Source organism: Phoenix dactylifera, chromosome 11, assembly GCF_051530095.1.
Source record: "Phoenix dactylifera cultivar Ajwa chromosome 11, Ajwa_hap1_PhDact_Kaust_v1.1, whole genome shotgun sequence".
Lineage (NCBI taxonomy): Eukaryota > Viridiplantae > Streptophyta > Magnoliopsida > Arecales > Arecaceae > Phoenix > Phoenix dactylifera.
In genome coordinates this window covers 12,808,056-12,833,697 of record NC_143200.1, presented here as the reverse complement: position 1 = coordinate 12,833,697, position 25,642 = coordinate 12,808,056, and the positions used below count along the sequence as shown (strand labels likewise).

General features: G+C 40.6%; 1 protein-coding gene, 1 long non-coding RNA gene and 1 pseudogene across 3 annotated transcripts; 2 read left to right on the top strand and 1 right to left on the bottom strand.

The window, feature by feature from the left end:
* Positions 1-1,715: 1,715 nt before the first annotated feature.
* LOC103723571 (glycosyltransferase BC10-like) lies at positions 1,716-4,669 on the bottom strand. 2 transcript variants are annotated; one of them, XM_039117142.2, is made up of 3 exons: positions 4,496-4,634; positions 3,547-4,254; positions 1,716-2,673 (listed from the first exon to the last, which is right to left on the bottom strand). In XM_039117142.2, exons 2-3 carry the CDS (start codon positions 4,069-4,071, stop codon positions 2,032-2,034), a joined length of 1,167 nt encoding a protein of 388 aa, XP_038973070.1. In that variant the 5' UTR covers positions 4,072-4,254; positions 4,496-4,634; the 3' UTR covers positions 1,716-2,031. The 2 variants fall into 2 exon arrangements, with proteins under 2 accessions (XP_038973070.1, XP_026655949.1); XM_026800148.3 differs by having other exon boundaries at positions 3,547-4,669.
* An 11,342-nt stretch (positions 4,670-16,011) lies between these two features.
* LOC120105075 (small nucleolar RNA R71) lies at positions 16,012-16,109 on the top strand (annotated as a pseudogene).
* Positions 16,110-20,449: 4,340 nt separating this feature from the next.
* LOC149751630 (uncharacterized) lies at positions 20,450-24,858 on the top strand. The gene is made up of 2 exons (XR_016397900.1): positions 20,450-20,826; positions 23,131-24,858. It is a non-coding gene; the product is annotated as an uncharacterized LOC149751630 (long non-coding RNA).
* The last annotated feature ends 784 nt before the right edge of the window (positions 24,859-25,642 follow it).

Below are 25,642 nucleotides of genomic sequence, written 5' to 3'. Positions count from 1 at the left end.
TGTATATATGTATGTATGTAATGTATGCATTTTTTTTCCTATAAAAGTAGCATAAGAATATTAAAGTAATCTCGGACCATACAGTCCAGAAATATGATTAGACCATGATTCAAGCCACTTGTTCATAGGTAAAACATGCCTGGTCAGCTAACTAATTATTAGCAACCTTATTATACGAGGAAGGGATGTAGAACATACTTATAAGCATAGGTGGCCAGACTCATGTATTTTCAATTTATAGAACATGTACAACACGCAAAGCTTCTCCTTCCACTTCAAAGCAATTGAATACATTCCCTGAGCGCTAGGTTGTAACATACATTACGCATTTCTTTGTGCCGTATTATAAATGTCTTCATCTTTCCTTCAGCTTTTTAGAAGCATTAACCCTTGAAATTGGCACCTCTGATTTGATGCTCCTGAAGTTTCATGCTAGATCACAAGCTTGATCGAGCACGTAAATGGGATGGACTAAAAGTATTAAGACTTTCTAGCGGTTACAAGCTTGATCGAGCACTTAAATGGGATGGACTAAACGTTATTAAGACTTTCTTATTCCTACCATTCCACATATTCTAGTATAGAAAAGCAGTTCATTTCAGAAAATTCTCAATCTCTAGATTTCTCTGGTCATTGCATCAAAAGTGACCATTGTAGATAAATGGAACGAAAATCTGACAAACCGCACAAAATTTTAATCATATAATCTGATGTACCTAAATTAGTGAAATGCCGTTGCTGCCGTCTGTGCAAAATGACCGGTCTGATTTCCGTGTGTACAGGTTAGACTAAGCCATGGAATCGAGTTTGATGGTACTTGGTGGTGACTTGACCTGGTTGCTTGAGGTCCATCTCTTGGATTTACTGCTATGTTTTTAATCCCTGTTGATCAAAAATTTTATTCCTACGTCATGATTTCGATGATCATTTTATATTTAATTTCTTATTTTATACACGTCTGACCGTACATAGAATTGATAAACTTACATGCAGAGACAGAAATAACTTTATACAAATGCAAATTATGTACAGAAATTAATAAAGTACTATTTATATAAGGATTAAATATAAAAGGATAGAAAATGGCAAGCAAACAATGGACCTGGTTTCCAGTTCCGCCATAATATTTTTTTTTTTTGGTACTCTAAGCTGTTTCCGGGGTGGACGTTTAGGAGGTTGGTCATTCCTTGCCCTCCTCACCTGGCAATCGATGTTGATGTATATTAATCGATGAAGTGAGCATTTTAATATTTGTTTTTCCATAACAGCTTGGAAACAGTCCACATCCTATGGTCAAGCTGAAAACACTGCATTCGGGTTTCATGAACATTGCCGCCAAGCACTGTTGAAAGATACCTGAATATATACATTTTAATATTATCCAATTCCTAATTGAAAAAATCCTTTCCTTTGCATAACAACAAAACCTGGTTTCAGATTAAATAAACTGAAATCACCATGCACATGCTCGATGATACTTGAAGTCCTAATTAATAAATTATATAAAAAAAACTATCGCGAGTTTTGTGAAATCATGTTCCACCTTGTGTTCTCTCTTCAATCATTATCCGAGAGTTGGTAGTATATGACAAGCACTGCCAACCTCTTCCAAGGCATGAAACAAATATTTAACCTGTTACCAACATCGAAGAGATCGACACCCACCGGCATTGTAAAATAATGAGACAATGAATGATCGAGTTCGTGCTCACAGATTAGTATCTGAACAAATGCATTAGAAGACCTCGGGTACAAAACCAAAAATAAATGAGGATATTGAATAGGAAACTGAAGTTCCATGTCTGAGACCTTCTCATCCTCCATTAAGCAGCTTCGGGACTGCCTGCCACCTAATCTGCTACTGTGCTACACCATCCACCAGAAAAAATGATCCAAGACTCATCCTCTAATTCAAATACAGAGGCAGCAAGGATGCCACAGGGGTAGTATCAGAATGATTCGACCCTGATCAGTCAGAAGTGGATGAAGCGTCTCCCGAAGGCAATAAATCAGAGTGCCGAACAAAGGAAGTCAGAAACCCATTACTGATGAAGTGAGGTTGAGTAGGGATTCCAGTGCATTTGGAGCAAACTTCCTTGCAAAGAGGAAGCAGATTGAAGTCGGCCTCGAGTTATACATACAGAAGGTCCCATTATTTCTTATTGCCTGAATGAACTCCGCTGTAATGGTTGGAGCACCATATCTTGCCGGGTGAGGCCCTCCCCTTGACCAGTCAACCCAAGTCACGCTCCGGTTCGCATTCAGAGACCCATGGAACATGTTCAGGTAAGTCGGGATGTAGTGCTCATCAGGATAGCAAGAGGGCCTACAGTATTTCCTGAAGAGGGTATAGTACTTATAGTCTGCAACTACGGTCACAGCCAATTCACGGTTGAGTTCGAACCACTCAGACCCTTTTCTCCATTGATAGAGTTTGATATGAGGGGCCATGTACCGGCTGTAACGGCCACGGCCCTGTGGGGAATCCTCATCATAGGATTCAACGAAGCTGTGCTCCGAGTTTATGAGGTACTCATAAACAGTGGGGAAATTGTATACTGGAATGCAACTCTCAGAGAGCAAAACAAACCGCTCATTGGAGAAATCCAGGAGAGCATTGGCCAAGAGACGCTTCTCTGCATCTACTAGTGAAACTGAGCCCCATGAAACCTCCTGCATAGCAGAAAGAAAGAATAAGGCTAGTTAGATCAAATGCAAGCAACAGGCTTTCATTCAAAATTATCTGAAATCAATCACAAAGACTTTGAAAAATAATGTACATAATGATTTGCATCATTATTGGGCCCCTTTTTCTATCTAACCACGTTGTCGTTTTTTCATATAGTTATGATAGTTTGCTATTTTGATCGATTTATTTTATGCTGGCATTTCACAACCTCTTGCCAATTATTATAGTGATGATGTATCTGGAACACTTTGGAACTTCACTTTCATTATCATACGAAGAACAAGGCCTGTCTGCAACTGTAGTTAGAATAAGTTCATGTGGATCATACATTTTAAATTGCACTTGTGTAATACTAGCATTCCAAGAGACACTTGTTTTTTCTTTAAAAAAGAAAAAATGCTAACTATCTTGCCTGCTCGAATCCTTCTAATGCAGATGACCCTGAATGCTAATAATAACCTTCTTCAAAACATCATTCATTACAGGAATTTTATTGGCTCCACACATATAAATTGTATTATAATGTCCACATTTACAACGGCAAGTACCTATTCACTATTGGATATAAAGTAATTCAATATAAGAAATAATATTAATCTGTTTTAAGTTTCAAAAAGCAGAATTCAAAGTATATAATTATTGCATTATGAGGTACTATTTGATCACAAAAGAAAATGAAACTACATGCATTACAACAAATCACTTGCAACTAGTGAACTTTGAAGAAAAGACAGAGATTCTATTTCCCAACAGCGCCATTAAATCATAAACCATGGCAATGTTGTCATCTAAGTAAGTATTCAAGAGAAATGGTCGACAATTCAGAAATATAGAAGAAAACCAAATTATCATCTTACCCCGCTGGGGATTTGGCGGCCATAGAAGGCAGAATCCTCGGAGACATTGAGCTTGTAGTCGGGAAGTGCATGTACATAAACCGAGTACAGCCCTTTATGGCCTTTGAAGAACTTGTCCCACAGGGGCACAAACGGCAGAGGACCTCGTGTCATGAACATGAAGGCCACCTTGGGCACCCTCTCGAAGGGGTAATCCTCCATCTTGGGCACCATCGTCGCCCTCCAGAAGAGCTCATCATCGGTCATGCTATGCATCAAATGCGTCGGTTTCACGAAACTCTTGATGCTCAAGCAATTCTTGTCACAGTTCGCCGCGAACATGTTCGTCGGAAAGAAGAGATCGGCCTGCGAAGTGAAGTACTTGTTGAAATGGGCGCTCACCGACAGGCCCAACACCGCACCCGCCATGAAAACAACCAGAATGGAGACAAACTTCATCAGACCAATCGACCAGCCCTTCCTCGGTGTCGCAGGGAAGTAATCTGACTCCTCGTCAGCCAATTTGCTGTTCAATATCGGCTTCATCTGCCTCCACGTACACCCGATTCCAGCCCTTAAATCCCTAGTTGTCCTCCGATCGCCTTCAATTTACCCTCAATCCCAAGCCGGGTCGCCAATTGTGGATAACAAATGCCCAGTCGCCAAATGGAACGATCAACAACAGCTCCAAGCCAACGGGACAATCAATACAGGAGATAAAAATCGTCCCTTTAGCTCCAAAGATGATGGAATGAAGAACCGAAACAATGAATTAGAAATCCAAAGAGAATCACACGAATCAGCAAAGAATCGAACAACCTAGGAATCCCAAGCCAGAACTCCGAATCCAAAAAAGGAAAGTAAAAAACGAATTTTGATAGAGATTTCCAAACAAAATAGGAGGATCGCAGGCGGCCGGAGTGGGCCCAAATCGAAAACCCGAGGGATCGAGATCGAACGCGAAACTGACCTCAAGAGGAACAGGAACCGATCAAATCCACCCCCTCTTCCCCTCTCCTCGATCAAATCTAGGGCAGGGGAGCCTCGGCGAAACCGACTAGATCAGGCCGAGGGGAAGAAGGGAAGGGGTTTAAATAGGAATCTCCGCTCCCTATCTCTCTGTCTCTGTCTGTATCTCCACCCCCACCCGGTCCCGCCCCCCTCTCACACCGTCTCGGTCTCGTCGTGAAATTTTTTTTTTTTTTTTTTTTTTTTTTTTTTTTTTTTTTTTTTGCTGAAAAAAAAAGGAGGTAGGGGGGAAGGGACAAGCCCTACCCGCGTAGCAACCCCGAAACCGGGCCCCGCCCCCGCCAGGACTATGTTCGATTCGGGCAGAATGGCTGTTTGGTATAGGCCCAGCTCACCAGACCCCAGCCATATATTACTCATACCCTCCCCACCCGTGGACCCGGCTCAGATACCCCAACGGGCTCTGGCTCGAGCACCACGTGTGAGTACGTCACACCTGGCACCACCAAAGCAGTCAGCCGACCAGTAGCGTTTCTAGACCCCGCGTTCAGGCTAGGGGCATCCGCTCCCCATAATTAATCGACGCGCGCGCGTTTCGAACCTGGAACCGCTTGGTTAGAAACAGAGCTCCGTTCCAACTGAGCTACCGCCTTGGCGGCTCGTCGCGAAATTTTTAGAGAGAGAAATAAATGAAGAGAGAGTAAAAGAGCGAGAGAGAGCCGAGAGCGAGGCGAAACGGTCCTTCGATGGGAAAATCGAGGAAGGCGGAGAGCGGGCGAGATCTGGGGGAATTAAATGAACCGAGTTTTGATTTTTCGACCCAGCTGGCAAGCCTCATGACTGCGTGTGGGCCCCGCAAAATTCGGGATATAGTTACGTGGTGCGGAAGCGGGTGCCGATTAATTCAGTGTCCGGCGTGTTCGACGCTGGCGGTATCAGCGAGAGACATGTGTGCTGCGTTGTCGTGCTAACCATCGTTACAAGTTTGGAAAACCATCGTTACAAGTTTGGAAAACCATCAAAGAAGCATGTGACCTCGGAGCCTTATCATTGATGATAGGAGGAGTTTGTTCTTGTCGTCTAACAGCCTCTTTTGGACATTTGGTGTTTTTATTTAATAACAAAAAAGCAGCACGCCCCGGAACTTAAACCAAGTGAAACCTTGAATAGATTTTTGGTTCCCGGTTTACCACTGAGCAAAACATGCTCAAAGTCTGCGCTTTCGGTCCATAGATAGCCACTAGTTTGGTGCTTGCAAGTAGGGGTATATATAGGTTGGTCAGACCAGATCATTAATAATCCTAATTCAACCTAATTTTTTGTTTGGATTCTAATGTTGGATCCAGACCCAACCCAATAAAAAATCAGATCGAGTATACACGGTTAAATTTCTGACCCAACGGATTATTAAGGTTGGATCGGATCCATGTATAACCCGATCCTACCCAAAAAAATTCAGGTCCAAGTTGGTTTTTTTTGCAATATGTGAAAACTACATAATGACAAATGTGAAGAAAACTAAGATTGGAGGAAAGATGCTCTGTATTCTTTCATTATATTGATACATGCTTTGTTCAATATATACAAGAGTTTGAAATAATCAATGGCTACAATTAAGGGCTAAAGAAAGAAAGAAACAAAAGAAAGAAAGAAGTAAATGGGAGATATAGCTAGCTGTTGGAATAGCTAGTCGTTGCTTCCTGCTAGAATAGCTAGTTGTTGCTCTGCTAGCCTGTCATACATTAAGAATAGTTAGCCGTTGCTCTGCTAGCCTGTCATACTTTAAGACTCCCTCTCAACGTGGAGAGTGTATGTTATGCACACCCAGCTTGTGGATGAGAAAATTAAACTGATCAGAACCTAATGCTTTTGTGAAAAGAACACCAATCTGATGCTGAGAAGAAACATGAAGAGTGGGAACGATACCAGCTTGCAATTTTTCGCAAATGACATGACAGTCAATTTCTATATGTTTAGTTCATTCGTGGAAGACGGGATTCGCAGCAATGTGCAAGGCAGCTTGGTTGTCACAAAATAAGAGAGCAGGTTGGGGATGTTGGATCTAGAAGGTTTGTAGAACAGTTAACAAACAAGTAAGTTCGCAACAAGTGAAAGCCATTACGCGATACTCAGCTTCTGCCAAAGAACGAGAGACAGTACTTTATTTCTTTGATTTCCAAGAAATAGGAGAATCACCAAGGAAAATGCAGTACCCGGTGATAGACCGGCGAGTATCATGACAACCAGCCCAATCTGAGTCACAAAAAGCCTTCAAATGTAGAGGAGAAGATGAAGGAAAAAATATTCCTTGACCTGGGGGTCCCTTTGATAAAACGAATAACCCATGTAGCTGCATCCATGTGAGGTTGACGAGGGCTATCCATAAATTGACTGAGAATCTGAATAGCATAGGATAGGTCCGGGCGGGTAATCGTGAGATACAGTAAACGACCAACTAGTCGGCGATAACTTGTGGGATTACCTAGAGAGGGGCCATCTATCTTGGTGAGCTTCAAATTTTGAACCATGGAAAAAGTGACAGGTTTGGAGCCAAGAAGACCACAATTTGCAACAATTTCCAAAGCATACTTGCGCTGGCATAAAGAAATTCCTTTGGAAGTACGAGCTACTTCTAAACCCAAGAAATATTTGAGAGGACCCAGATCTTTAGTCTTAAAATGACTATAAATAAAGGCTTTGAGGTCAGCAATAGAAGCATTATCATTGCCAGCGATGATAATATCATCGACATAAACAAGAAGAGTTGTAAAAGAAGTACCGTGTGCCTGTGTAAAAAGGGAATGATCACATGAGGCTTGTATAAAGCCATGCTCTTGAAGAGTGCTGGAGAACTTAAAGAACCACTGCCAAGAGGCTTGTTTCAAGCCATAAAGGGATTTGTTGAGCCGACACACCTGATCCTCCCCCTGACTAGAGAAACCTGGTGGAAGGGACATATATACTTCCTCATGGAGGTCACCATGAAGGAAGGCGTTGGTGACATCAAGTTGGTGCAACTCCCAATTCTTGATAGCTGCTATGGCTAGAAGACACCGGACAGTAGTTAATTTGGCTACAGGAGAAAATGTGTCGTGGTAGTCAAAACCTTCTCGTTGAGTATAACCTTTGGCCACTAAGGAGCTTTGTAATGCTCGATAATGCCGTCAAATTTGTACTTGATTTTATAAATCCACTTGCAGCCGACTGGATGCTTGTTAGGGGGAAGAGTAGTGATTGTCCAAGTATTGTTCTCCTCAAGTGCTCGAATCTTAGTAGCCATGGCATCACGCCAGTGAGCATGTTTAACAGCCTGCTGAAAGGTGCGAGGTTCGATATTGGAAGATATAGCTAAAGCAAAAGCACGGTGAGTGGGAGACAAACGATCATAAGAGAGCGATAAAGAAAGATCATGAGGAGTACCTGACTGCTGGAGACCGCATCGTGGTGGATGATTGGGAAGAATGAGCAGATGACGCTGGATGGCAATGATAGTCCTGCAAGTATCCTGGCTGTTGCCGTGGCCGTGAAGATCGCCTTGGGTTGGAAAGGTTCAATGGCAGGTGATGCAAAAATAAAATTGTTCTCCCAAGTGCAGGAGAATCGCACAAGTAGTAAAATCTCGGGAGTCCGAGGTCGAATCCTCAGGGAACGAAATTTATAGATTATTAGCATAATTTTTAGATTAATTAATTAAATAAATTTGTGGATTAAAATGATGTTTTGATTTTCAGAAATTAAATGCAGAGAATAATAAACACAATTCAATGAAATAAAAATGGTAGGGATCTGGAATCCCCCTTGATGATATTGCATCCAAGGAATAAACTCTATGGTTCTTGATTAAAGATTAAATGTAGGATAGATCTAATCATGGTATATGTTTCATGAACATATGAACTCAATTTCTAAGCATTCATCGTGCTTTCTACGTCTACGACGAATCAAATACTAAAGCAATCCATATATCAATAATCATAATCCATTAAAGATCTATCTATGAAATAACTAAGCATGGATCAAGAACATATCAATAAATATAAATCATTGAAAGCAAAAGTTTAGAATTTACTTCAAAGAGAAATACATCAAAGGTTCCTCCATCACCCTTCCTAGGACTTTAGCCTTCCATTAAAAACTTTAATCCCCCTTTCATTTTCTTTCTTTCTTCTTTTTTTTTTCTTTTATTTTCGGAAACAGGGCCTCCCCTGTTTCCCTTCTCTGTTTTTTTCTTTTCAATAACAGGGACTCTCTTTTTGAATGGGCCCTCCCCCTGGTTCACCGAATGGGGGATATATATAACAACTCTCCCCCCAACCGAGAGAGGTGTCAAGCTGGCCTTCGATCCCTTCTTTGCACGCGGTGGAGATGACCGGATAAGGCTGTGGATGCGGGAGAATCGGACGCGGAAACCTTTCGCGGGATGCTAGGGGATCTGATGCACGAGATCATCACGGACGGTTGGCTTGCAGACGCGGCAAAGATCCGACGCTGGGAGGTTACGTGGACACGGGATGAGGGATCGCAGGAGAGTCAGACTCGGATGGGAGCTGGTAGCAGGGATCACGGAAGCTGGGAAATCGCCACGAGATGCGGAAGGGAAGATCTGGACTCTGCTGTGAACTGGGACACGGGAGATGCGCTGGATGGTTGCGGACGCTGGGATCTCGGGATGGTCGGGTCTTGGATGCTTGGATGCATGGGATGCAGACATGGAAGCTTCACGGGCGGATCACGATCACGGAGCTGGGATCTCGGCTGAACAAATGGACTCGGAAGCCTGGAATGGCTGACGGGGACTGGATCGCGGGTTGATGAGCTGCATGCGGACGCTGGGACGCGTGGCTTTGGACTCGTGGAAGAAGCACAACAGATGAATGGAAGCTTGGGAGGAATGCATCGCACGGACACGGGATGGGAGCTGGAGCTGGGACGCATGAAGGATGCTTCACGGGTGATGAACCTGGATGGCTGAGCTTGATCGTTGGATGTGGCTGCACCTAGTCGGCTAATGCTCCTTCTAGTGTGCAACTGGGACTGACCCCATGTGGTTGACTAGTCACCTACTATGATGCATCTTTTTGAACCCAATGTGCATTTTAACTTTGATTTCCGATCACCTGCACCCTACAAAAATATAATATTAATACAGCACTTCTATCATTATGTGTTAGCAATAATACTAATTTAAGTGATGTGTAGATCGCACTTTTGTGCTCTCATCACACCCCCCAACTAGCTTATTGCTAGTCTCTAGCAATTAACAAGCAATTGATAAAATGAGAGTACAAAAAGTGTTGGTTGGTCCTTTGATGTTTTATTAGAACTAATTGCATAAAATTAAGATAAGTACTCACTTTCGTAGGAATCACGATTGCACTTAGCACGTGCAACAAGCCGTTAAACCCCTAGGTTACCCTAGTGGACGAGTGTTGTCTCGTGAGGGTTTTCAGGGATGTTACCCACAAACATCATGAATTATATGACATGAGATTCTAATAAAAATAAACCCTAAGCTAATACACATGTAATTAATTGACAAATATTTTCAAGTATGGCAACTGTCAAAGCAAGGAATATAAAAGTGTAGTGTGCATCAAATCATATGACTTTCTCAGAGTACTAATACCTCCACCATAACGGAGCACCGCCTGAGTTTTAGGTGCACTACTCAAGTCCACAAATGTTTTCTACACTTTATTAGAACCTGATCCATCAAATTTTCAGAATATCACTTGTTGTCTAAATTTGTCAAGAATGGTTCGCATATAAAGAAAGAGCTATCAATCCCAACTAAACAACCCGGATACACAGAGGTCCAATACAATGGAGTCAAACCAACCATTACACACATGTCACTAGGTTCAGTCCAACCAACCTTATTCATGCTTATTGTTATTTTTATTTTTAAAACACATATGACGATTACAATAGTCCAACCCCATTAGGCTCTAGTAAGATCCGTGTAGCGAGCTTTCAGCCAATGACCCCCGATCCAGTTGGCTCAAGACATTAGGTGAAACACCCCTCGGGCTTAATTACTCGAATCAGACTACGCCACGAGGACAGACTTGTCATCATGAGGATTTTTTTTTGTTTTTTTATTTTTTTTTTTGTGCAAGAAAAGAGAAGATAGACTGAACCATATATATATTTTTTTATTATATATGTGACTGCATCGTGACTATAGGTCAACCAAGGTCGGATCATAAGGCACCTAAGTAATCTAACTGGGATATTCAACCTCTATCTTTATGTGAAAACCAAATCCTGAACCTTATGGTACGAACAAGGATACTCATACTTCTTTTACGGATAAGGCTAACAAAAATGCAGTTAACAAATGTGAACTCCTGAGGCTTTCCTATTATCATTAAGTACACGTGTGGGGATCTAATAATAGGTCACTGATCAGTCATAGTATGCATGTATTCCTTGCATTAATAGTTGCACAAACTCAATATGAAAATACATGTGCATTTGCTCAGAAAAGAAAGTAATGGAATAAATCAAATGCAAAAACCTTTTTTTTTTTTTCCAAAATATTTCCCTCCCCCCAACTTAAATATTGCATTGTCCTCAATGTAAAAGATGCAAGAAAGCTATATGTGAGAAACAATAGAGAAAAGAATATTAGAGAGAAGAAGAATACCTTGAGCTGTTGATTTCCAGAAAAGAAGACCTACAAAATAAGAAAAAAAATAAAAGAAAAAAAAATAATTCTAACTAATATACACATACCTTGGCCGTCATGCTCAGTCATAAGAAGGCTCCTCCAAGGGAAAGGAGTCCTCTTCATCTGCAAAATTCTCAAGAAAAGATTTTAATCTGTGTCCATTTACCTTAAAAATTTGACCATCCTGTGGATTCTCAATTTCAACTGCCCCGTGTGGAAAAACAGTTTTTACAATGAAAGGACCTGTCCATCTTGATCGTAACTTTCCAGGAAACAGATGTAAGCGAGAGTCATACAAAATAACTTTTTGTGCAGGTTCAAAAGATTTTCTTAGAATTGATTTATCATGCCTAATTTTCATTCGTTCTTTACAAAGTCTAGCATTGTCATACGCATCCCGACGAATTTCATTCAAGTCACTTAATTGTAATTTTCGAATTAAACCAGCATCTGACAATTCAAAGTTCAATTTTCTAATGGCTCAATATGATTTATGCTCTAATTCAACAGGTAGATGACATGCTTTTCCATAGACTAGCCGATACGGGGACATACCAAGAATAGTTTTATAAGCAGTACGGTAAGCCCACAATGCGTCAGAAAGTTTTAAAGGCCAGTCTTTGCGTGATGGATTCACCGTTTTCTCTAAAATTCGTTTAATTTCCCGATTGGCTAACTCTACTTGGCCACTAGTCTGCGGGTGATAAGGAGTTGCAATTCTATGAGTGATACCGTACTTTCGCAATAGGATCTCAAAAGGCTTATTACAGAAATGTTTTCCCCCATCACTAATTATAACCTTGGGCATCCCAAATCGTGAAAAAATATTTTCTTTTAGGAATTTCAAAACAGGTTTGTGATCATTAGTTCTACAGGCAACAGCTTCTACCCATTTTGACACATACTCAACACCAACTAAAATATACTCATGGCCAAAAGATGGTGGAAATGGACCCATGAAATCAATACCCCACATGTCAAAAATTTCAATAGCAGTAATGGGCTGAAGAGGCATCATTTGCCTACGAGTTAGACTTCCAACATGCTGACATGGGTCACATGTCCTACAGAACTCGTGGGCATCTTTAAATAGTGTAGGCCAATAAAAACCACATTGCAACACCTTAGCTGCCATTTTCCTAGATGCAAAGTGTCCTCCACAAGCACTGGCATGACAAAAAGAGAGTACACTTTGTATCTCATGTTCCGGAATGCATCTTCTAAAGATTTGATCATTGCAATACTTGAACAAATAAGGAGCATCATAATAATAATTTCTTACTTCACGCAAGAAATTATTCTTATCATTCGATCCCCAATGCTCCGGCATCCGGTTCGTGACAAGAAAGTTTACAATATCAGCAAACCATGGCATAGTAGAAAGTGCAAACAATTGCTCTTCAGGGAACGAGTCCTTGATGGGCAACTGTGGCACCGAATCATTAAAAACTAGCCGTGATAAATGGTCAGCAACCACATTCTCTACTCCCTTTTTATCTTTGATAGTGATGTCAAATTCTTGGAGTAAAAGTATCCATCGTATTAAGCGTGGTTTAGCCTCTTTCTTATCCAGTAAATATTTTAGCGCTGCATGATCCGTAAAGATAACAATAGGAGCACCAAGGATATAAGAGCGAAATTTGTCTAATGCAAATACTACTGCAAGCAATTCTTTTTCGGTGGTGGTGTAATTCATTTGAGCATCATTTAAAGTTTTGCTTGCATAGTAAATGACATATGGCTTATTATCCTTGCGTTGTCCTAGGACAGCTCCTATCGCATAGTCACTAGCATCGCACATGATCTCAAAAGGTAATGACCAATCGAGTGGTCGCACGATGGGTGCAGTGCTAAGCATAGACTTCAACTTTTCGAATGCCTCTTGACAGGTTTCAGTCCAATTGAACGGTGTATCAAGGGATAGGAGGTTACATAATAGTCGGGCTATGACACTAAAGTCCTTGATGAACCTCCTATAAAATCTGGCATGACCCAAAAATGATCTAACATCTCTAACCGTCTTGGGTGCAGGTAGCTTGGCGATTAAGTCAATCTTAGCTCTATCAACTTCCATGCCCTTCGATGAAACAATATGTCCTAGGACAATTCCCTTTGGCACCATGAAGTGGCATTTCTCCCAATTCAGTATCAGGTTCTTTTCTATACACCGAGCTAAGACAGCTTGTAAATGTAGTAAACAATCATCAAAAGAATCGCCAAAAACAGAAAAATCATCCATGAACACTTCCAAAAACTTCTCGTTCATGTCTTCAAAAATACTGAGCATGCATCTTTGAAATGTTGCAGGTGCATTACATAACCCGAACGGCATCCGACGGAAAGCGAATGTACCAAAAGGACAAGTGAAAGTAGTCTTCTCTTGATCTTCTGGTGAAATCTCGATTTGGTAGTATCCGGAATAGCCATCGAGAAAACAATAAAAATTATGTCCTGCAACTCTTTCCAAAACTTGGTCTAGGAAGGGTAAGGGAAAGTGATCTTTCCTAGTGACCAAATTCAATTTTCGATAGTCAACACACATGCGCCAACTCGTGGGGACACGAGTCGGGACTAACTCACCCTGTTCATTTTTGACTACCGTCAGACCTGTTTTTTTGGGCACGACTTGAGTAGGACTTACCCACTTGCTATCGAAAATTGGGTAAATAATACCCACGTCAAGCAACTTGAGGACTTCTGCTTTAACCACATCTCTCATCGTAGGATTCAACCTGCGTTGCATTTGCCTTGTGGTTTTGGCATTCTCCTCCAAATATATCCGGTGCGTGCAAATTAAAGGGCTAATCCCCTTCAAGTCTGCAATAGACCACCCTAAAGCTCCTCTATGATTCTTTAGAACACCAAGTAATTTTCTTTCTTGGGCATGATCAAGATCAGATGAGATGATTATAGGAAAAGTGTCATCGGATCCAAGAAAGGCATACTTGAGTTCCTTCGGTAAAGGTTTCAACTCGAGCTTAGGTGCTTGTTCATGGGATGGTACTATCTTTGTTCCTCGAGATGGCAAATGTTCAAATTCCTCTATTCTCGGTCTCCACCCATTGACCATCATAACATCCGAATTATCTAAACCAGGTGGGACCACATCATTAGCAGTACCTTCAGAACACCAATCTATTAAACCATTGTCGGCCGATTTAGTAAATGTTTCTTTTAACAAATATTCTTCCGCAATGGTTTCAACGCATTCAACTTCTTTACTTTCTTCATGATCACTGGGTTGTTTACCTATACTAAAGACGTTCAGTTCCAAGGTCATATTTCCAAAAGAAAGCTTCATGACACCATTCCTACAATTGATCAATGCATTAGAAGTTGCAAGGAATGGACGTCCTAAGATGACCGGAATCTGAGATGGTGAATTGGAAGCCGGATGTGTGTTCAGTACGATAAAATCAATAGGAAAATAGAACTTGTCTACTTGGACCAACACATCTTCGATAATCCCTCTAGGAACCTTTACTGACCCGTCAGCTAATTGTAAGGTCACAGTTGTTGGCTTCAACTCACCCAAACCGAGTTGCTCATATACCGTATATGGCAACAAGTTCACACTCGCTCCTAAATCTAGTAATGCTCGCTCAATCCTAAAATTGCCAATGATGCACGAGATAGTTGGGCAACCTGGATCCTTATATTTAGGAAGAATGTTATACTGTAAAATTGCACTCACATTTTCAGCCAGAAATGCCTTCTTCTTGACATTTAAACGACGCTTGACAGTGCACAAATCTTTTAAAAATTTTGCATAGGAAGGCACTTGTTTTATTGCATCAAGAAGAGGTACATTGATTTTTACTTGCTTAAAAAGCTCAAGAATTTCAGAGTTTGGTTCAAGCTTTTGCAAGGGCTTTAATCTTTGTGGAAATGGTGCAGGAAAAGGACATTCAATTTTTTCAGTAGATGTTGGTGCTTCAGTTTCTTCATTATCCTTTTCTTTTGTCTTGGGAGGGTCAGAATCAGGTATGACTTGTGTTTGTTCTGGGACTGGTCGGTCAATAACCTTTCCACTTCGCAAAGTTATTATACTCTTTGCTTGCTCTTTATGCGAAGTTGAAGATGATGCATTACTACCACCATAGACTTGAGGATTAGGTTGTGGTTGAGCTGGTAGCTTACCTTTCTCTTGAGTACTTAAAACAGTGGTCAGCGTTGTCAGTTGATTTCTTAATTCATCATTGATTTTGGCTTGATCTTGCATGAAAGATTGCAAAGTTTCTTCGAGACTGGATTTTTGAGGGGGTGGGTGTGCATAATGAGGTTGTAGAGGTGGAGGAGTTGAGTTATATACTTGTTGAGGTTGGTCATTCCTCTACCTGAAATTTGGATGGTTCTTCCATCCAGGGTTGTAAGTACCCGAAAAAGGATTGTTGAAAGATTTTTGATAAGTATTCATAACATTGGCCTGATCGTGCAAGACTTCCTTGAATGCGGGTATTGTGGGGCAATCAGTGATGAGATGGCCAGGCATCTCGCAAATCCTACAACACTCGCTGTTATGTTCTACGGTCTTGACGGGTTCAATCCTTCTAAGTTCAATTTCCTCTACCTTCCGAGTAAGGGCTGCCATTTTAGCTTGAATATCATCCTGAGTATTAAGGTTGTAAAGGCCCCCGTGTGGAATGCTAGTAGTCTTAGGCAAAGGTTTATTCACTCTATCCCCTGTATCCCATAATTGTGCAGTCTCTGCGAGAGAGTCTAAATAGTCCCATGCCTCATCGGGTTGCTTTTCCAAAAATAGTCCATTACACATAGTCTCTATAAATTGTTTTAATTGTGGAGACAACCCTTCGTAAAAGAAACTAATGGTTCTCCATGTTTCAAACCCGTGATGAGGACAAGAGAGAAGCAAATCTTTAAATCTCTCCCAGCATTCATAAAATGTTTCATGGTCTTTTTGCTGGAAATTACTAATGTGCCTTTTCAAAAAGTTAGTCCTTTGTGCGGGAAAGAATTTTTTCAAGAATTCTCTTTGCATATCATGCCATGTTCCTAGCGATCTAGGTCTCAAGGAGTTCAGCCATGTTTTGGCTTTATCCTTTAAAGAAAAAGGAAACAAGGTCAATTTAAGGACATCTTCCGATACATTTGGAACTCTAAATGTGATACTAATTTCCTCAAAATCCTTAAGATGAAGATAAGGGTTCTCGGATTCCATTCCATGATACTTTGGCAGCAATTGAATTACTCCTGGTTTGATTTCAAAGTGTCCTACATTTTCAGGAATAATCATGCATGAAGGTTGACTAGTCCTAGTGGGATGTAAATATTGTCGAAGTGTCATAACTGGGGGTCTACCTTCATCACCATGGTGACTTCCTACATCATCAGAAAAATTTGCCATCTCACAAGGTGTGAGATACTGCGAAGGAATTTCAAGGATGTGTCCTAAGGGATGATCTAAAGTTGTACGACTTAATCGACCGGTGTCGTCCCTATCCCAACCTAGCATACAAAATTTAATTAAATTTTTTTTTAATGTTTTTTTTAAATAAATATAAATATAAGTACCAACTAAAGATACCCTAAAACTACACCCTAAGATAAAAATCTATTCACAATCAAACATGCAACTAAACATTACACCTCAATTTCTAATATTTTTCTTAAATTTCTAGACAGCTCCTAACTGGTTTGAAGAGGGCACCTAAGCCTCCAATCCGGTCTAATGAACCGAGTTGACCAGGTAAGCTCCCAGGTAAGTGGAGGGGTCACGATGCATTCGCAAAGGTCCCACTTAAAACCCACTTGCCTCGAACAGATGAACTGTCTCCCTTATAGGGACAAAGCTTGCCTAGACATCAACTAAGCCACAGAGCGAAATTGGTGCAACTTTCGGTGGTCTTCATCCTATTGAGCTCGAATGTCCTTAGGGGCCAACGTCTAGTTGATTTTAGTTAAGTTTAGGATATTTATGCAATGGGGTGATTTTTGGGCTAAGGACGAGTGGTGAAATCCCGACCTTATCTTTTTAAATGGGTTCATCCCTTAGAGTATTTTATGCTGATGCCATATACTATATGCAACAATCAAGAGATTTTTTTTTTTTAATATTTTATGACATGACATTAAATTTCATTGAATAGGTGATCAAGCAAATTATTTATTTTTTTTTATTTTTTTTTTAAATTTTCAATTAGCAACAAGGGTTAATGAGATATGATAACAATAAAATTCTGATCTAAAATAATTAAATGCAGAAAATTCAAAACAGACAGCAGCAAGTTTTCGTATTAACTGATAGTCTGAAAAGTTTCAGAATGTCAATCAGACCGTTCAGATGAACGAAACATAGGTCCTGCACCTGACGACCAAATTTGAGTTCAATCAGACGGTTAATTTCTTTGATATCAGAGTTTGATGCAGACTGTGCAGGGAATAAAAAAACAGCAATAAAGATTTTTTTTTTCAAAGAAAAAGACTAAATACTAAGATACTGATTAAATCTAAAATTATACTAATAAATCAGCCATTTTCCGGCAACGGCGCCAAAAACTTGATGCAAAAATAAAATTGTTCTCCCAAGTGCAGGAGAATCGCACAAGTAGTAAAATCTCGGGAGTCCGAGGTCGAATCCTCAGGGAATGAAATTTATAGATTATTAGCGTAATTTTCAGATTAATTAATTAAATAAATTTGTGGATTAAAATGATGTTTTGATTTTCAGAAATTAAATGCAGAGAATAATAAACACAATTCAATGAAATAAAAATGGTAGGGATCTGGAATCCCCCTTGATGATATTGCATCCAAGGAATAAACTCTATGGTTCTTGATTAAAGATTAAATGTAGGATAGATCTAATCATGGTATATGTTTCATGAACATATGAACTCAATTTTTAAGCATTCATCGTGCTTTCTACGTCTACGACGAATCAAATACTAAAGCAATCCATATATCAATAATCATAATCCATTAAAGATCTATCTATGAAATAACTAAGCATGGATCAAGAACATATCAATAAATATAAATCATTGAAAGCAAAAGTTTAGAATTTACTTCAAAGAGAAATACATCAAAGGTTCCTCCATCACCCTTCCTAGGACTTTAGCCTTCCATTAAAAACTTTAATCCCCCTTTCATTTTCTTTCTTTCTTCTTTTTTTTTTCTTTTATTTTCGGAAATAGGGCCTCCCCTGTTTCCCTTCTCTGTTTTTTTCTTTTCAATAACAGGGACTCTCTTTTTGAATGGGCCCTCCCCCTGGTTCACCGAATGGGGGATATATATAACAACTCTCCCCCCAACCGAGAGAGGTGTCAAGCTGGCCTTCGATCCCTTCTTCGCACGCGGTGGAGATGACCGGATAAGGCTGTGGATGCGGGAGAATCGGACGCGGAAACCTTTCGCGGGATGCTAGGGGATCTGATGCACGAGATCATCACGGACGGTTGGCTTGCAGACGTGGCAAAGATCCAACGCTGGGAGGTTACGTGGACACGGGATGAGGGATCGCAGGAGAGTCAGACTCGGATGGGAGCTGGTAGCAGGGATCACGGAAGCTGGGAAATCGCCACGAGATGCGGAAGGGAAGATCTGGACTCTGCTGTGAACTGGGACGCGGGAGTGTTAGATGTATGCCCTAGAAGCCAATCTGGCTAACACATTGTTAATTCTAGGGACATAATTTTGTACTTGACTATTTATTATTGAATAAATAAAAGGCATCTTTTCATTCATATTAATTATGTGTCTATGAATCGTCCAAGAAATTAATAAGATGATGATGCATACTCTCAAGAGTTGAGAATTTGAGCCATGTATCATTGGTGATTAATTTCTAAATGCTCCTGATCAATGGATCATCACGAGGACGGTGATCGATCCGATCAGTGCATAGATCACTTTCCTTCTGGATGGACGAGACTTGAGTCCACAGTGTAGGGACACTGAAGTGATAGTGCAGGTGCTTGTTAGAGAACAAGGGTACTGAGCGTGACCAAGACAAGAAGTTACTTGGACGTCTATCCACTCGTCAGTGACTTGCTTGATGTTGCAGTAGTATGACTGGTCCTTTGACCTGCGGTGCTTCGGCTACTCACAGTGAGGTTATTGTAGTTTGACTACACGTATACATGGTCTCTAGTCATATGGGTCCTTGTAGTGTAGATTGGCTGCAGTAAGTTCACTGTAGGAGTAGGGTATGCACTTACATGGAATCTATCGACCTTGATAGAAGAGGAGTGATCCTATGTGATTTGTTAGACTGAGTTCTAAGACCTTGGCCAGGGCAGTAATATAAAGTGGAGAAAGAGTTTTCCACTATCGAACTCGAGTCAAATAAATCTTGACATATAACAGACGAAGAGGTTTGACGAGTTATCCATGACCTCCGTCCTGTAGGGATCCACGATAGAAGGACTGTATCACATGATAACTGCACCTAGAGGTTCATCATTCTATTCTGCTGGGTAGCCACTACATGCTGCTAGGTGTCACTGCGGATGGTGGGACTCATAGGGATTATCTCGATGATCAATAAGCCCTAATGAGTAGAGTTGGAATCGTTCCGACCTATTGAAAGGAGTTTTCAATGATATTGTGATAGAGATCACAATATATCTCACTACCAGTCAGAGTAGAACCTATGGGGTCACACACTAGAGGCATTGACCGATCCGATGGTTGAATCGTGATTAGGAATCACAAATAATCAATTCGATTGATAATAAGCTGAAGAAGGAACAAAGAGAATTAATTAATTGGACTTAAAACAAGAGTCCTACTTGGAGTAGGATTCCTAGAGTCCTAATTGGATTAGGACTAGAAATCCTACTTGGACTGAGATTCCTACTTGGACTGAGATTCCTACTTGGACTGGAAATCCTATTTGGAGTAGGACTGGGATTCCTACTTGGAGTAGGATTCCTACAATCCTAATTAGATTAGAAGTTTTGAATTAAATTTGGATTCCTACTTGGAGTAGGATTCCTAGAGTCCTAATCGGATTAGGACTTCAAATTCAAATTAGAGTCCTAATTGGATTAGGACTAGAATTAAACAAGTCCTAATTGGATTAGGATTTCTTAAGTCCTAATTAATTATTAATCTAATGAATCAACATGACTCCTAATTGGATTAGGATTGAAGAGTTCAATTGAGTCATGGTTCATTCAAGTTCTAATTGGATTAGGACTAGCATAGATTGAACCCAATTGATTCATGATTTGGACTAAACCAAATAGGAGCCCTAGATGCCTTTATAAGGCTTTGAAAGGAGGTTCCCTAATGAAAAGTGAAGCCCTCCTCCTCTCCATCACGTGGCCACCCTCCTCTCCTCTCTTTTCAGCCACCAACAACAAAGGGAAGAAAAGGATCTTGGTGGCCTCCTTCTTCCTCCACCGTTTAGTTCCAACGCAAGGAAGAAAAAGAAGGCTGCAGGGCTTCGTTCCTCTTCTTCTCTTCATACTTCTTCTTCCTCCTCCCAAGCACAATCAAGGATTGATTGAAAGGGAGGATATCAGCCATCAAAGTTATCTCTGCAAGGGAGCTAGCACCCCGAGGAGATAGAAAGCTTGGATCGGTTTTCTGCTTCGTGTGGATACCCGTAGAGGCCGGGCACTTGAACGGCTTCAAGCGAACCTTCATCCTAAACCACGATCATCAGTTTGCGGTGATCATCTACCCGCACAAAGGTGAAGATCTGATCTTCTAATGTTATTTAAAAGTTTTTAATCCTTATCTATCTACGAACGGTTTTTAAACAACGTTCATACGATGAACGGTTGATCCCGCACATGCCTCTTCCGCTGCATCTGAATTTTTTGAATTTTCTGCGGCATGGGCGGGTTTCCAACAGTGGTATCAGAGCCTAGGCATCGTAGATTAAGGTATGGATTAATTATTCATAGGCTTATTAGATCTGAAATTTAAATGATTATGCATGCTGAAAATTTTCTGCATGCAGATTTTTTCTAGGATGCTGATTTTTGCATGCTGATTTTTATGTGATAAAAAGATGATTCTAATTGTATTGTTAATGGGATTACAAAGTTTAGAATCATGGTTAGCATGATCAGCAACCTATATCATGAGATAATCAAATAGATTTCAGATCTGAAAATTATAATTGTTGCATGTGGTGATGATCATAGGATTCAAACCCTTTTGGTATCAAATGTAATGACATGCGATGTGATCTGTAATGTCATGTAATTTTTCAGATGCTTGCATGCATCTTATTTGATGTTTTGAGAGGCCTACGTGCCTCCTAAAAGGGGATGTAATTTATTATTATTTTTATTTTACATCTGGTTGTATTTCTGTGATGTGATGTACGTCAACGATCAAGTTGAAGACAAGGCATGAGATGAACGACGATCCAAGTGGTTGATGGCGATGGGATCAAGAGTTGATCAAGGATCGAGTCAAGGAGGCTTGGAACCAATTCAAGAGTTGAAGATCAGTTGATCGATTGACGTGCATGTGCTTGTAATACGACCTAATTAGAATCCATGATCATCACCCATTTAAAGTTTAGCTTTAATTATTGCTGCGATTATAACTGCCTGCAATGTGCCGTTTGCATGTGATGTGAATGAGAGTCGGGTAGATAGGTTTACATGTGATGTAGCAAACCCAATTGAGACCTTAATTAAAACCTCCTCAATCAAGTCGAGAGTGAACCAACATGAGCAAGTCATATTAGATTAATTGATCTAATTGGTGTCTAGGAAAGCATGAAAGGTGGTTACTTAATTAGGACCTTACTCTCTGAGTAAGGGGAGCCTCCCACCTGCTTACCTGGCCAATTGTTCGATTACCTCTTATGAAGAGCTCAAGTTGCAAACACTAAGACCTGATTAACCAATATTAAGTCAATAGGTCTTCCACTGTAGTAGAGCTGCTAAGGTCTTTCTGATGTTGATTTGTCTCGGCTGGACACAGTGGGCAAGTTGCATCGGGGGGCTGGACCTCTCTATAGACATTAGATGTTGTAGGGTAAAGGTGGGGTTGGGCACCAATAACTGTTAGGTGAGGACCCAATGACGACTTTATTCCTACGGTTATACGGTGGGTCTGACTTAACTAAGAAATGGGACCAATAACTGTTAGGTGAGGTTTTCATGGCTTAGAGACCAAGTTACACTGCAACATGCTTGAGAAGCATTGTACAAGAGTTGTACATTCATCAATCTATGTGTCACCAATAACTGTTAGGTGAGGTGGCATGTAAATCGGTGGGACCGCAGTACCCACTAGAAACCCTAGTCGTGTGGGATTTTCGTTTTCCTACCAGGAGAGTGTGAGGAATTCGAGAAAATAGTGGGAGTTACATTTGTTCTAAAAGACCTTAGAACAGATTAGGATCAAGTACAAAAGTCTAACTAGAATCTTTACTCTCTGAGGATTATAAAGTCAGCTTCTAGACTCTTATCTCATATCCTATAGAACAACCGTTTGACCAAACCCAATTATAAAGATTGGCTCAGCAAATTTCAAAAATAGTTTTGAATTGTGAGAAATTCGGGTATATGCTAGACCATGGAATCCCCATGTTACCAATCCGTCCGATCACTGATCAGCGTAAGACGCTTGTTAAGTGGACGAAAATGACAATAAAGTTAGGTGTTGCACAATGGCATCCATGTCCAATGCATTACAATGCCAGCATGAGAACATGAAGACTGCCAGGGACATATTAAATCACCTGCAAGAGTTGTATGGTGATCAGAGTCACGCAGCTCGGTTTGAAGTGTCCAAGAGGCTCTTCAAAGCCAAGATGCACGATGGGCAGTCTGTCCATGATCATGGTTTGACCATGATAAAGGACTTAGAGAAGCTTGAGAAGCTTGGCATGACCATGCACAAGGAATTGCAAATGGATTTGATCCCGCAATCCCTTCCAACTTCATATGAATAGTTTATAGTAAACTACCATATGAACAAGGTTGTATGCACTAAAATAGAATTGTTAAATAAATTGGTAACTACCTTAGGGACCTTGAAGAAGTTCAAGGGGCATCGTTTTCGCTGTCAAGTTGGTTTCTACTTTCAAGAGAGAGTCTATTTGGAAGAAGAAGAAGCCTGCGAAGAAGCAGAAGACCAAGAAAACACCAAGTAAGGAAGTTTCAAGAAAAAGGCCAATTGCAAGGAAAAGTGTTTCCATTGCATCATGGATGGCCATTGGAAGAGGAACTGTCCTACATACATGGGAAGCATAAAGAACATGAAGGGTGACAGACCTTCAGAAGGTATGTCAGATATGCTCAGGATACTTAGGGACTGTTACCTATTGCTAGCAGAAATTTGATTTCTGTATTTTATTTAGCACAGAAAGATTTTTATTTATTTGAAAATTAAATTGATTCAACATGGTTTTAAGATTGACAGTCTCTATCACATACATATGGATGTATCTGTGAATATATCTGAGCAAATAGTGAATACCATAGGATCTAATAGATCCAAAAATGAGATAAATCTAAAGTATTTAAGGCACCTCAGGCTTAGCCATATAGGAGAAGATAGAATAAACAAATTGGAGAAACATGAGCTTTTGGGCTCATTGACTTTCGAGTCATATTTGATTTGTGAATTCTGCCTTCAAGGAAAGATGGCCAAATTATCCTTTGTAGGACACAGGGAGGTCCACTCAAATACTTACCCTAGTACACACTGATGTATGTGGCCCATTCGATGTGCAGGCTAGGGGTTGTAATTTTTTACTTCATTTTACCGATGATTACTCACGGTATGGATATGTGTATGAGACACAAATATGAAACTTTTGAAAGGTTCAAAGAGTTTAAATATGAAGTAGAAAAACATATAGAAAAACTCACTAAGGTTCTTCGATCAGATCGAAGAGGTAAATATCTTAATGGAGAGTTCCGTGATTATAGAATGGTATAGTTTTATAATGGACTCCTCCTGGTACACCTCAGTTCAACGGAGTGTCGGAGAGGAGGAATCGGACTCTATTGGATATGGTCCGATCCATGATGAGCTTCACTGATTTACCCTTGTTTCTTTAGATAGATGCCCTATTTTTAGCTATTTACTTATTGAATAGAATTTCCTCTAAAGTCCGTTCCTACCACACCATATAAGATATGACATGGTAAGAAACCGAGACTTGGTCATCTCAAGATTTGGGGATGTCCGGCCCACGTCAAGCGACAACAGGCGGACAAGTTAGAGGATAGGACAATTAATGCTCGTTTTATTGAATATCCTGAAAGAGTTATTAGGATACAATTTTTTCATCCCAAAGGATCACAAAGTGTTTGTGAGACGCCATGCTATCTTCATGAAAATAGTTTATCTTTGATAGAGGCAGTGAGAGGAAAATTGAGCTTGAAGAGAAAGTCTCTGAAAAGCAACGAGTCATGGATCCTATCGAACCCATTAATACAGAGCCAGTACATGATGTCCCTCAACCACCTCGCAGATCAAGTAGGATCTCCCATCCTCCCGATAGATACTTAGGTATACTAGAAGAGGATACCGAGGAAATGTTCCTAGTGGGAGATAGGGATCACACGCAGGATCCCAAAACCTACGACGAGGCGATATTTGATATCGATTCCGAGAAATGGATGGAAGCTATGAAGTCAAAGCTAGACTCCATGCATTCCAATCAAGTCTGGACCTTAGTAGATCCACCAGAAGGTATTGTACCTATTGGATGCAAATGGATCTACAAAAGGAAGATAGGTTCGGATGGAGAGGTAGAGACCTATAAGGCAAAGCTTGTGGCGAAAGGGTATAGTCAGCGCGAGGGCATTGACTATCAGGAGACCTTTTTACCTGTAGCCATGCTGAAATCCATCCGAACATTGCTTGCCATTGCAGCATTTCATGATTATGAAATCTGGCAGTTGGATGTGAAAACAGCTTTCCTGAATGGATATCTTGATGAAGACATCTATATGGAACAGCCTTTGGGTTTCACTTCCAGTGATGGAGATCACAAGGTCTGCAAGCTGCAAAAGTCCATATATGGACTAAAGCAAGCATCTCGGAGTTGGAACACTCGTTTCGATGACGCAATCAAAACGTTTGATTTCATCAAAAACGAAGAGGAACCATGTGTTTACAAAAGGGTTAGTGGGAGTGCTGTTGTATTTCTCGTACTGTACGTGGACGACATCCTCCTGATAGGGAATGATATTCCCATGCTAACCTCGGTCAAGGTCAGGTTGTCAAAAAGGTTCTCCATGAAAGACCTTGGGGAAGCATCCATATTTTGGGAATAAAGGTCTATAGAGATAGATCTAAAAGGATGCTTGGCCTATCACAGAAGATGTACATAGAGGAAGTGCTGAAAAGGTTCAGCATGGAAAACTCTAAAAGGGGTCTCTTACCCCTAAGACATGAAATTAATCTCTCCAAGAAGATGTGCCCCAACACATCTGAAGAGATTCAATGCATGAGCAAGATCCCCTATGCATCAGCAATAGGGAGCCTCATGTATGCCATGCTATGTACAAGACTTGATATAGTACA